The sequence below is a fragment of the Pinus tabuliformis genome, chromosome J, assembly GCF_031772625.1.
Source record: "Pinus tabuliformis cultivar Carrire ecotype Pingquan chromosome J, CPIR1, whole genome shotgun sequence".
Taxonomy (NCBI): domain Eukaryota; kingdom Viridiplantae; phylum Streptophyta; class Pinopsida; order Pinales; family Pinaceae; genus Pinus; species Pinus tabuliformis.
Window position 1 is genome coordinate 1,641,510,541 of NC_142295.1, and position 13,785 is coordinate 1,641,524,325.

The 13,785-nt window shown below is 39.5% G+C and overlaps 1 protein-coding gene across 2 annotated transcripts in view; it reads left to right on the forward strand.

The window, feature by feature from the left end:
• The window catches only part of LOC149233824 (uncharacterized), a 337,293-nt gene that overhangs the window by 304,158 nt on the left and 19,350 nt on the right, over positions 1–13,785 (forward strand). For both annotated transcript variants that reach the window (XM_089379859.1, XM_089379860.1), the window contains exon 13: positions 10,377–10,462. In XM_089379859.1, the coding sequence (XP_089235985.1) occupies positions 10,377–10,462 (86 nt within the window). The remainder of the gene's footprint in view (positions 1–10,376; positions 10,463–13,785) is intronic.

Sequence of the window (13,785 nt, forward strand, 5' to 3'; positions counted from 1 at the left end):
ATGCTTTCAATCAGATTGCAAATAGCCATACACCAAGTGTCCAAGTCCAAGTTCTTATGCTTCAATCCATGTTGTCATCTCCACAGTCAGAATTGAGAGGCCTTCATAGTCCGAATCAAGAGAAAATGCCACTGAAATTTTCTTTCTTGTTATCTTTCTTCAGATCCGAGTTCCTTTGTGTCTCTGTGCTTCTCCTTGAGTCACTGCCATCCAGTATTCAACATCACTGCATTTGGATGAAATGGTGAGAGGTTGTGCCTTACTGTTGCTATATTTTCTAAGTGATCTGTATCAGCTTAAGTTATATTTGACTGCACAACATTCTCCTTTCTATGAGCCATCTTTTCCTTGTGTTCTTGTACATATCTCTGCATGTTATTTCTACTAGCAGATTTAGATATCCAATCTGTGACTGTCTTTTAAAATCATTCTGCTGATTTGCATCTTCTTGCAATGCTTCAGTTTTGTTATACGCTACCAGCTGCTCTTACTTCAAACTCCATTCCAGATGTATCTGTTTGTTTGAAGATTGCCTCTATTAGTGTCCAAAATTTATCTGTTCTCACATTAAATCCCTGAGTCAAGACATAAACTTCTGTGATAACAGCACCATAGTTGTTTGCCCTATTTCTTTAGTATTAGATGACATTCTCTGTTGTTCCAAATACTACTTAGAGATTAAGTGGAAAGCATCTTTAACAACAATCCAAAGAATGGTTACAGGATCATGTTCTTCAATGGAGTACTCCTGAGAAATGATCTTCATCAAAGAATGATTGTTAATATAGCTCAACAAGGATTTCATCAGGACCCTTTTCACTAATAGCTTCTGCAATAATGATCAAGAATCACATGCTCCCCCTAACTGTATGCATCATCTCCTTTTGGCAGAGTCTTCCCATCAAATGCTTAGACTGTCAAAATTCAGGCCAATGATATATGTTGTTGGCTGGAGAGGTCAAGGGACTTTTGGATTGTATTTGCTTTCTTCTCCATACTTGTGTAACTTTCTTCTTTTGCATGGTTCTAGCTTGTGTAAGAGCCCAAGTTAAGTTACAATCACGTGCCATATGACCAATGTTATGACACTTGAAGCATTCTACATTGTTCATGAATAAGAATTCATGATTTCTTCCTGCAAAATTGTTTCCTGGAGATTGTTGGAGACCATAATATCTATCTCTATGAGATGGTTGGGGACCATAACATCTATCTTTATGATATGCTTTATAGTCTTTTGCCATGTGACCAAAGTTTGTACAAGAATAACAATAACCAAAAAATGAACTTTGGTACCTGGGAGATGGAGATTTCCTTGATGTACTTCTGAAGCCTTTTTGCCTTGAGACCCTTTGATGATAACCATTTCCTCTCGCATCTTTGACATCATCTACATTTCTTCTTGGAGCAGGAGCAGGATTTCTTCTATTGTAGCCTTGATTTTTCTCCTTGCCTTTGTTGGAACTGAGAGCATCACCATTTCTTTTTGGCTTCTTCACATCCCTTTTGGTTGAAGCATTATCATGCTTGTTTGAGGGTTCACCTGCATGCCCGAGACCTGATTTATCAAATGGACACCCATGATAGCTGAGCATGTCATCCAAGGCCTGAGAGCTCTTTAAGATTTTGTTCATCCCTTCAACCTTTGTTCTGAGGAAGACAATCTCTTCTTCCAATCTTTCACACTCATTATTCTTCTTAGCAAGTTGTTTCTCAGTTTCTTCCTTGATACGAGTAGCTTCATCTGCTTCTATTTTAAGGGAGATGATATCTGACTTCATTTTGAAGATTTCTTCATTCTTTGCTTGACTGCTCTCCATTTCTTCCTTGATCCTTGTAGCTTTACATGTTTCAACCTTGAGAAGCTTGATGTTAGATTTTAATTTGAAGATTTCTTCATCCTTTGCTTTTAGTTGACAGATCATGGCGTTTCTTGCCTTTCCCGCTTCATCAACCTGTCCTTCTATGATTTCCAATGCTTCCATGATCTTTTCAGCTCCTTGTGCTTGTTTCTTTGCTTCTTGTAGTTGAGACTTGAGAGAGGAGACCTCTACCTTGTACTGACCAATCTCTTCTTCAAGTTTGTTCAAGCTCTTGTTCCTTTGTTCAAGTTGATTTGACAAGGTATCTTCCTGATTCTTTGCTTTATTCAATTGAATTGTCATGGATATGACTTCTTCATGATGCTTTCTTTTGCTTTGATGAAATTCCTTCTTAAGCTTGGCAAGCTCTTCATCCCCTTCTTGTACTTGAAGCTTGATGAGGTCAACTTTCTTCCTTGTTTGATCTTGGTCACCAATTAGTGCTATCTTCTTGAGTTCCTCATTTTCCTTTCTCAAATTGCTAATCTCTTCCATGGCAGTAATAAGTTGAGCGAGGAGTTCTTCTATAAAATATTTTTCATTCTCTTCATCTTCTAGGTCTGCTTTAGCCTTGATGTCATCATTCTCATGTTCAGCCTCTATGATGGGTTCTGGATTTCCTTCTAGATTTCCATCATCTTCTTGACTGATGGTCATGGTCAATGCTCCTTTTGAGTGAAGGTCATGAAGTTTGTCCCATATACCCTTTGTTGATGAATATTTTACTAAATTGTTCTTTACAAAATTAGGTAGCCCATTCAAGATTGCCTTCATTGCCTTTGCATTGTACTCCTTGGATTCTTCATCCATCCTGTTATCAACAATCACTGATTTCTAGATTTCAATGCCTTGAGTTTGTAAGAAATTCGTCATTCTTGCTTCCCATATATTAAAGTTCCCATTGAGCTTTGGAGCCTGCTCAAATTGATTGTCTTCTATTTTAGTAGTAGAGGGAGACACATCCTTAGGAGGATTGGAGACTTTCTTTCTTGACTTCGCCATTTGTGTTCTAAAGATCAACCTTCAAGCTGTTAGGCTTTGAATGAATGTACTGGCTCTGATACCAATTGTTGGAAATACTAAGAGGAGGGGTGAATCAGTATTTCTTTTTCCAACTGTTGTTTTACTAGTTAAAACATTTATATTCAGAACACAAGGTGAACAACAAGAATAAATGCTTTTATTAATATAATCTTTGCAGTAAAATAGATACAATATATAAGTGGTTGCAATCAGTTGCCAAGCACCAACTTGGACTTTTGTAAGGCTCCAACCTCCAGAGCTCCAACTCTATTTTGCCAAGGCAACAATCTTGGACTTAAGAGTACCAACTCCCAAGGACTTCAATCCTTTCAGTTCCTGAGACATCAATCCCAAGGACACCAATCCTTCTTACTTCTAAGGCACCAATCCAAAGGACTCAAATCCTTCTTACTTCTGAGGCACCAACCCCAAGGACTCTAGTCCTACTTACTTTTGAGGCACAAGCCCCAAGGGTTCCGACCCAATCTTGTCAAGGCACGTTTGATAGTAATGTTCTGCTCTTAGAACTCTTCATTACTGAATTTTGTCTGTATACAGCTTCACTGTAGTCTCCAAGCTACAACATCAATGACAACCAATCTTCTTATGAAGGAGTCTTTACAACTTTTCATACTGTCCACACAGAGTCTCCAATAGCCTTCGTGCTCTTTGTTAATGTCTTCACACAGCTTTAGTCAGTCTACTGTTAGCTGCACTAAGCTCTGCATAAAGAACAACTTTATATTCAAGCACCTGTTCTAATGTCACAGTGAATGCTTCAGCATGACTGCTTCTTTGCTGGCTACTTCTCCCTTCAAGCAATGTTAGACAAAACTTTATTCACTACATCTCAGAGTTATTCTTCATACTCCATTGTATACCTGATTAATTCATCATAGGTTTGAGTCTTTCACAGGGTGATACGATCAGCAGAGATGCTCATCCTTTGAGTGCCTCCTGTCCTGTTGGTCCTTCGGCCCTTTCCTGTTCTGCTGGACCTTCTACCACTGCCTCTATTTCCTCCAACTGTTTCAACAACACAACAACAACATTCAACACACCTTGTTCTCTGTTTTTGTTGTTGTATACGCTCTTGATACCTCCGACTGTTGGTTTCCTCTTTTCCGCTGGCTCTTTGGCTTCCTCAACACTGTAGCTTCCTCTGTCTCTTCGTGCTCACAGGACACGTTCATTCATAAGAGAGGACCAAATACATAGAGCAAAACTGTTGCCTATTCAAACTGTAACAGAGCCCTGTTTTTCAATGATAACAGGCATACACAGAGACAACATTGTTTAACGGACATGGCACGTCCCAATCGCAATCGCAATTGGCTTTAGTTCAGCCTCCTGAACTATCGGGAGCATTTCTTAAGGCATTTTTGCCTTCAAACCGCACGCAAAGCCAATATTCAAATAGACAAGAAATATGAGAAAAACCGGCGAAACTGTTAAAAGGGCGGACTTCAAATTTTATTGCACCCTCATCTATACCTGCATCGAGTCTGCAGTGAAATCGCAATCGGCAGTCACAACATATCGCGCCATCCCTTTATAACTTGCAATGGTCACTTCTGACATGGCGGATGTGACAAAGCATTAAATCAATTGTAATGTTGCATCGGGTCTGCAACATTCATCACAATCGGCGCTTGCCTTTGGCGAAGGTCCGATGCGATATCGTTAATCGTTATTGGCGATTGCAATGGGCCGCTTAACATATTGTAACTCCCGCTCCTGAAGTGCCGATGCGATATATGTTGGCAATCACAAATCGCAAAGGTTCAGGTCTAGACCTTAACGTAGACCACTCACTTATAGCGATGTGATATTATGTGTCGGACTCGATAAGACTTAACGCTCAGGTGCATAAAATTTCAAGTCCGCTTTCCGCCTCCGATAGTGTACTTGCAATACAGCGAAGTCTTCCGCCTCTGATAGTGTATTTGCAATACAGCGAAGTCTTCCGCCTCCGATAGTGTAAATGCCTATATATGTGAATTTTGGCCTCTGATAGTGTATTTGCAATACATGTATGGTTTTATGCTGCTGACAGTGTATATAGCCCTATCTATATATGTTTTTGGCGCCGATAGTGCATATGTGCTCTCCGATAGCTCTGTTATGCTCTTTGCTCCTTTGATAGCTCCCGATAGTGCAAATGCATCCATATATGCTCTCCGATGGCTCTGTCTGCTTCCTCCAATGGCTCTGTTTGCTCCTCTAATGGCTCTGTTCTTCTTTGGCATATATATATATATATATATATATATGGCTCGTCTTGTAGCTCCTCTTGGTTCTTCTTGGGCATGTATTACATGCAATGCTCCTCCGATATGGCTCCTCTTGCTCCCATGTGGCTCCTCTTGCTCCAATGTCTTCCTTTGGCTTTGCAATGTTTTTCAATGACCTCCTCTTGATACCTTCATACCTTGATGGCTTCTGCCTTTTCCGACATGCCTCTCTTGCTCTGATATTCTGCAATATGCCTCTCTTTGTTAACTCCTCCATTAGCAAACTCTTGCTTATGGCTTGGCTATCCTGATGGATTTGCTATGCTTCCCCTTGGCTTCATATCATCATCTAGTATCTAGAATATTGCCATATTGACATCAGTGACAACCTAGGTCAACACCTATATTCTAGAGGATATTTGTACTCATGCATTTTTGTTCTTGTCATAAATGCTACATCTTCATGAGTATCTAGAACTCTATGTACATCATGCTGCTAGATTCTAGAGGATGTTTCTAGCCATGCAATTTTAATTTATTCCTACATGCTCCTATCCTACTCAAAACTTTGAGAGAGGTCTAGAAGTAAAGAGTTTGACCTAGTCATAGTAGAGATCCAGAGGATCTTCCTTATTTTGCTTCATTCCTCCTTCTTTCATCTCGAGTTATGTGAGCTTCTTCCCTCTTCCTTTTGTTGTTTTTGTCCTTCTTAAGCTTAGGACAATTCCTTTTGTAGCGTCCATATTCTTGGCATCCAAAACATTAGATTTTGGACATGTCTTTGTTGTTTGTTGTTCGTGTACCAAACTTGCCAAATTTACCCTTTCTCTTGGCCACGGTAGCAAATGCTTGCTCCTTTGACCCCACATCTTTCTTTGCCTTAAGTCTAGTTTTCTTTGTTTTGCATAGGGACCACATTTCAATGAGAGTGGTTGCTTCCTTCTTGGCATATATGCTTGATGTGAAGTTGCCCCAATTCTCAAGTAGAGCATTGAGTACTACAGGTGTCATCTCTGTGTCAAACATGACTTCCCCAAGCTCTTGAAGTTGATCTCTTCATTTCAGAGATTTTCATGAAGTAGGGAACTATTCCTTCCTCTGTTATCTTCCTCTATTATCTTCATTTTGTATAATTTATTCCTTAGAGATATTACTTCTCCGATTGTAGATACTGATAATAACTCTACTAACTTATCATAATTTTCTTTCGATGTCTCAAACTTGGAGACATAAGGAATGAGAGAGTCTTCGATTGATTCTATCAGAATCCTTTGAGCTCTTGTCTCATCCTTATTGTACTTGGCTAAGGCTTGAGTTTGTTCCTTAGCAGGGATAGAGATATTCCCTTTGACATGCTCTAGGAGTTCATTTTCCTTGAGAACTAGATCAATCCTCTTCTTCCATGCAAGAAAGTTATTGGTTCCTACCAATTAATTGCTTTCCTTGCAAAAAGACATTGATGTATATTCAGAAGGGGACATGTACTTGATAGATTTTGAGATGTAATGGATTTGCTTTCTCCTTAAAGACTTGATGGCTTGCCTTCCTAGGATCTTGATGTACTTCAAGTTGCCTTCTCCAAGTGGACTTGCTTGATGATGAGATTTGCTTGAAGACTTGTAGCTTGATGTAGGTCCTGCTTCAATCTGCTCTTCTTTGTAGGTGCCTTTATGTAAGGCTCTTCTTCTAGCTTTGTAGACCTCCTTGATGAATGATGGATTGTAGACCCTTCTTGTCCTTGAAGTGATTGAGACTTCTAGGCTTGATGCTTTAACTTTGTAAATGCTTCTCCTTGATGAGTGTTCTTGAGTTGCCCTTTCCTTGATGTGTCACCTTAGCTTCGATACCGTGTTGAAGAATCTAGGGCAAGGTAGTGTAGAGTGATTCTTCGTTACTTGATAACAATTTGTGGAGTCTTTTTACTTTTCTTGTTAGCTTAACCTTCTTCTTCTTATTATTAATGCATGTGTGTGTGCTTCATCAAACTGCTACCAAAACATAAGAACAAGAACACAAGATATTGGCTCTCTGCTAGGGCCAAAACCTCTCTTCTCTTGAGAGGAAAACCCTTAAGTGAATTTCTCTTATTGAAGCTTCTATTGATCAATGCCAAACCCTAGACCCCTGACAAGAAGATCCTCCAAGCACAAGTCAAGTCCTCTCTTTCTTTCTACACTTTGTTCCTCGACACATAGGCTTCCTCCTTCCGGCACTTTGTCCTCCTTCTTTGATTCTATGACTGTACTGTTGTTCTGCTGCCCTAGTTTTCTTATGTGTGGAAGGTACCCTTAGTGAATTAGGGTCCTTCCACCTTCGCTAGAGAGATAGGCTCCTTCACTAGGCTTGGGAGTCCTTGTAGGCTTGATTTCTCACCCAAACAATGATGTGTCATGGACTGTTTACCAGCTGCAGATTTGTCCTCTTCTTTTCCGCATGTGTGACTGTTTCTAGCCCTAGAAACAATCCTTTTCTTCCTCGGCCTTATTCCTTCTTCCTTCGTTTGTGAGGGTCTCTCCTTCGCTTTTAGAGGGAGGCCTTGTAGACCTTAATTTCTAGCCCAAACAGTGATAAGACTTGAACTGAAGTATTGCTGCTGTTAAGGCCGCAGAGAGGCCTCCTTCCTTCGCACGTGTGGCTGTGTTTGATCCTAAGAACAACCTTCTAACCTTCGGTCTTGTCTTCCCCTTCCTTGCTGCACTAGAGGCTCCCTTTCTTGTCACTTGATCACCCTTTTCCTTCCTTGTTTTTTGCGCTAATTTCAGAGATGAATTGCGTTATCTTGGAGAGGTGAAATGACTCTTATATATAGGAGTCTGCTCCTTCTTTTAGGCCGACTAGATGATTTGAGATTGACTTGACTTTTATGCTTCGAATTTCTTCCTTTGAGGATGTTGTTGCTTGGAGGAGGCTTGTGACTTTGCTTGGAGGACTTCTTATGACCCTAATACATATTCATACAAGGTGTAACATGCCCTTAAGGTCTTCAACCTTTTCTTTTGACTATTTGACTCACCTATTGCACTTTGACATGTGCTAGACCTACTTCAATGAGCAAGAAACTCATTGACATATATTATAAAAATAATATTTCTTTTCTTGAATAATTACAAATCTCAAAAATACATATATGAAGACCGAACCTAGTTACCTTTCCGTCAACAGGATTATGGTAGTAGTTGTTTCGGTTGGTTGTGACGGAGCTAACGCCTAGTACTAGTTACCACCCACAGACTGATGGGCAAACTAAAATAGTCAACAAATGGCTGGAGGGCTATCTTACAAACTATGTATCTGACCAACAGAAAGCATGGGTAATGTGGTTACACATGGGAGAGCATTGTTATAAAACCACTTACGACATGTTAATTGGCATGACACCCTTCAAGGCCCTGTATGGATATGAAGCTCCAACATTTGTGGATCGGGTATTTGGGGATAGTTGAGCCCCTTTAGCTAAGGATTGGGGTTAGGAGAGCTAGGACATACCGCGGGACCTCAGAGAATTTGCAGATGGCTCAGAACCAACAAAAAATATATGCAAACAGGGATCGAGTAGAATGTAGCTTTGAGGTTGGAGACCGTATATCTTTGTTTGCAACCCTACAAGCAATCATTGCTAAAAATGAAAGGGGTAGAGAAGCTGAAACCCATATTCTTTGGACCCTACAAGATTGTGAGGCATGTAGGGGAGGTGGCCCTAGAGCTAGAGCTTCCATAGGGGTGTAAGGCTCACAATGTTTTCCATGTTTCTAGCCTCAAAAATGCCCTGGGACAACATGTAGTCACTTCTACTGAGCTTGTGCCACCGGATGAGGAAGGGGAGCTGATCCTAATTCTAGAGGAAATTTTGGAAGTAAGGGAATGGAAGCTGAGAAGCAGGACTATAAAGGAGTACCTGGTGAAATGGAAAGATTTTCCTGTTAAAAATGCCACATGGGAAGAGAAATAGGTGCTCCAACATCTGAGACTAAAGTTGCTTGAGGACAAACAATCTTGGGTGGGGAGGACCATCATTAATGGTATATCATTGTAGAACTTCAGGGGCACTTAGCTTAGTTTGATTGGGTTATTTGATCCCTAAGACCTTTTAAGGAATTCTTCTTTGTGTTAGTTGTGTCCTTCACTAATATGAGGGGAGTAGTTGCGAAGGTGGCAGTGGTGACACTCCCATTGTTGCACATTGTATAGGACACCTAGTGAGGCTTTGCACTAGGGTGCTTGGTTTTACTAGTACAAGAGGCATAAAACAAAACCATATTTATGCAATAACCATATTGTTGTGGACATGGGGAACCTAGTATAATGAACGACTTAGAGAAAGAGTATACACACAATTCTATAAGAACATGAATAATCTTTATTAGCTCTTTGAAAAGATCCCATTTGAGGTCAAATACATAATACAATTTCAGAGAGCCACTCTTTGTGTTCTTCCCTGTTCTCTTTAGCCCCTTCTTTTCTGACCTTGCTATAGGCTATTTGATTGCCTGCCCAGAAAATTTGTTGCTTGATGGCTGGATTTTCAGTTTATCTTTCGAACCAGCCTTCTGATGTCATCTTGGTGTTGTTATAGATCGGCTACTTAATAATATTTGTTATAGAATGTGATTGAATGTTTCATGGAACAAGACATCAACACTATCTTCTTATCTGTTTATATTGTTTTGCAATTCATTAACTTACTGTGTGGTTGCATATTTTTAATGGTGGAACGTTGTGATACAATGTTGATGCTTTCATGGGTATACACGATATTCAACTTCTCCAAATTCCAATTTTCATTATACTAATATTCAAGTACTTTGTTTAAGAAAAAGAATCCTTTTGTACATTATTGGGTAATTTATGTGTTTGAATTAATATGTCTTAGAAGTTCTAGTCTTTTTTATGTACAACAGTTTCATCATTATGCATGGTTTTTGCCTTTGCTCTTGTAAGCTTAAGAATTTACTGGACCAGCTATTTTAGGAAAGGCCATTTTATCTTAGTTCTAAGTTGTGTTGTGATAAATATTGTTTCTTGTTTGTTAATTGGTTTTGTAACTAGGCTGTCACCTTTCTTTTTTTCAATTAATCATCCTTCTCCAAGCAGTGGAAGGCATTTTCGATTAGACCTAATCTTTCTTGTACTATTTTTTACATTATTATGTTCTCTAATAATTTGATTATAAATGTATGGTAGTAATATGATTGATTATGTACAAAGAAGATTTCTTTCATCTACATCCATAAGATGATAGAAATTATAATGTTGTTAGGATTATGCTGGCACAAAAGATGGAAGTGGGGAGCCATCAGTCACAAGTTACAACAAGCGATTCATGGGCACTGTTGATTATATTTGGTAAGATTATTGTCAACTGTTTTTCATGAATTACTCTCTAATTGACATTTATGTTGTGCTTTTTTAAAGGTCCATTTCATGTAAGATAATTTCTTTGTTTTCAATCATGCTCATGTGTGATGTAATGGTTTCCTTGGTTCATTCCCTCTACAATGAAAGCGGAAACATGAAATTTTTTGAGTTATAGTTTTTGAAGTGTATACGCAAATGAAAAGAAGGATAAGCGAAACTGATATGAGAGTTATTATGGTGGAGTCTATGCTCCAAGACTTATCATTAGGCTCCAAAATAGCACTTGAATATCATAATCTTGTCTTTTTCTAGTGCTGTTACTTTGTATCCAAATGAGCAAAGTGAACCCTTTGTTAGTATACACAACTACCCTTCAAGAGATATCAAGAAAATAACCATTAAAGGTGATGGGCCAACTAAAAGCTATAGTAATGTTAACCATTAAACATGATGGGCCATCTAAAAGATATAGTAATGTCATGGGGTTGCTAATTTTGCTTTGAATATGTTCTTGTTAAAATTGGCAACTAGGTCCAAAGTTCTCCACATGGGTCATGTTATTTATGACAACTGATATTTTTCTTGGATTCCTCTCCGAGAGGTGTAGGATTGATCTAAAGATCATCCGATTCTAACATGTACAAATGAAGTTATGAATTTATTTTGATTATGGTCAAATTGTGAAGGTCGGCCAGCAAACTTATGTAGGCTCAAAAGCCCAACAGTCACGTCTATTCATCCTCTACTTTGCATATAAATATAAGGTGACTTAGCCTCATTTGGACACACTCATCTTCACACTTCTCTCTCTCTCTCCTCATTGATTGGGTACGGATTTTTGGGCCTCTCTCTCTCCACACGTCCAAAATTTCAGGAGACCGAATTTCTGGACAGTTTGACCAGCGTTGACTACAGCTAGGGCTGACCGCAGGTGCGCTGTTTGACCAAACTTTGGCTGGGCTGAATTTCACTGTTTTGAGGGTTGTTTAATCTTGCTGTTTGGAAGCCGAAGTTGACCGATTTGCTGAGGGTCAAATCTGCCTTGTTGACTAGCGTTGACTCTTTTGGTTAGGGCTCTTTTGCTGCTATTATAAATTATTAGATTTGTAAATTGTACTATCTCTCTGTTGAAATATTGAAGACTAAAAGAAGATTTGATCAAGGGTTTCCCCACATTGGCGTTTGTCCCTGGCTGGTGCCACATCTTGTGTCCTCTTGTCTTGGCTTGTCTTCTACTGTTTATGTTTATGTTCTATCTACATTTTAATATCATGTTGATGTGATTGCTAATTTGAATATTGATACTGGGCTAATAAAGAAATTGAAGTAAAATTGCTCTAAAGCATAGAACATACCATTGTTGCCTAAAATTAACATGGTATTAGAGCTGAGGTGAAGACAAAGTCCAAGCAAGAGTGAAAGAGCAATCACCAAAGGCAGTTGGACAAGGACAAAAGGTTCAATGGGTTCCTCATCTTACTTCTCGACTGAAGACAAGCTCCATGATAAATTTGACTATCATAGATGGAAGATGTCTCTTAGTTTGACCTTGGAAGAAAAAAAAGTGATGGACTATGTGCAGGGTAAAATCCTTGAACCTCCTTCAAATGCACTGGTTGTTGCGAAGACCAAGTACAATAGGGTTGAAGTCAAAGCAAAGAACATTATCAGGGATTCCACTGAGAAGCATCTGGTAGCCTACATCTCCGAATTGAAGACCTCCAAGGAGATCTACAACAGGTTGGTCGACATGTTCAAGGTTAGTAATGCTAATCAAATTCTATTTCTCAAGAATAAGTTGAAGGATATTAAGAAGGGCAAGGACGAGGATATTCAATCCTATTTCTTGAGGATCACTGAGATCAAGAATGATCTACTCTCGATTGGAGAAGTCATTCTTGAGAGGGAACTTACTCTCACCACCCTTGGAGGACTCCCACCTAAGTGATATGTATTTAGAAGCACTGTCCTCAACAATGATTGAATTCCAGGGTTTGAAGAATTGATTGCGAGATGCATTCAAGAAGAAACAAGAATGGTGGAGCAAGAAATGCCTTCTAATAGAAGCAACCCCACTGCATTCTCCTCTCATGCCAAAAGGAGAAATAATGCAAGGTCTAAAGGTCATTTCCATGGAAAGCCTTGATCTAAGGGAGGAAGGAAGAGCAGGTGCTTTGTTTGCAATAAGTTTGACCACTATGCAAGGGAGTGTCCAAATAGAAGGGACACATCGCATGATGATGATCACAATCATTCTAGGGGTAACTTCAACAACAATGATCAAAGGAACGGCAAGTCCAATGGAAAAGGAAAAAGGAACGCCGGACGTCAAGGAAATGGTCGACCCTCCAAGAAACAAGGAACTCCAGGTATGAAGAATCAAATGTTGTTAATAATAACCAAAAAGAGTACTATCTTATATCGGCCCTCTCCACTACCTCTCCTCTAGACACTTTGGGAAATTGGATAATTGATAGTGGTGCCTCAAGGCACTTCTCCGGATACAAGGAAGCCCTCTCTAATATGATAGAAAAGTAGGCAAACTTGGAGATTATCCTCGGAGACGATGCCACCTGTCCCGTGAAGGGAGTAGGGAATGTTACCTTCAATTGAATGAAGGTAACACTATTCATTTGCAAGAAGTACTATATGTACTTGATCTCAAGAAGAACCTGGTGTCCATTTTAGCGATGGAGGACTAAGTATTCAAGGTGGCATTCATCGATGGGCGATGGAGGACTAAGTATTCAAGGTGGCATTCATCGATGGAAAGGTACGTGTTTGGAAAGAAATTTCAAGGATAATTTTACTCTTGGGTTCAGGGTTGACACTTTGTATCAAGTTGGAGGAAGTCCATTAGGAGCCATGTCTTGCGACAGATCTCTACAATCTGAACTATGGCACTGGAGGTTTGCCTATCTTCATTATAAGGCCCTACTCGATGTGAGATAGATGGTGACAAGTATGCCCGAGTTCAAAGTAGAGCATGAAGGTGTATGTCCAGGATGTGTCGAAGGAAAACTTACAAGGGGACCATTCCCCTCAAGTAATAGCAAGACCACAAATATATTGCAATTGATCCACTCTGACATATCTGGTATGATGCCCGTAAACTCTTTGGGAGGATACTTTTATTATCTCACCTTTACGGATGATTAGTCTCGCAAGACCTGGATCTACTTCTTGAAGAAGAAGGATGAAGTGTTCACTTGGTTCCGACACTTTAAAACCTTTATCGAAAACCAATCCGAGAAGAAAATCAAGATATTGAGGATTGATAATGGGACCGAGTACGAATCCAATGAATTCCA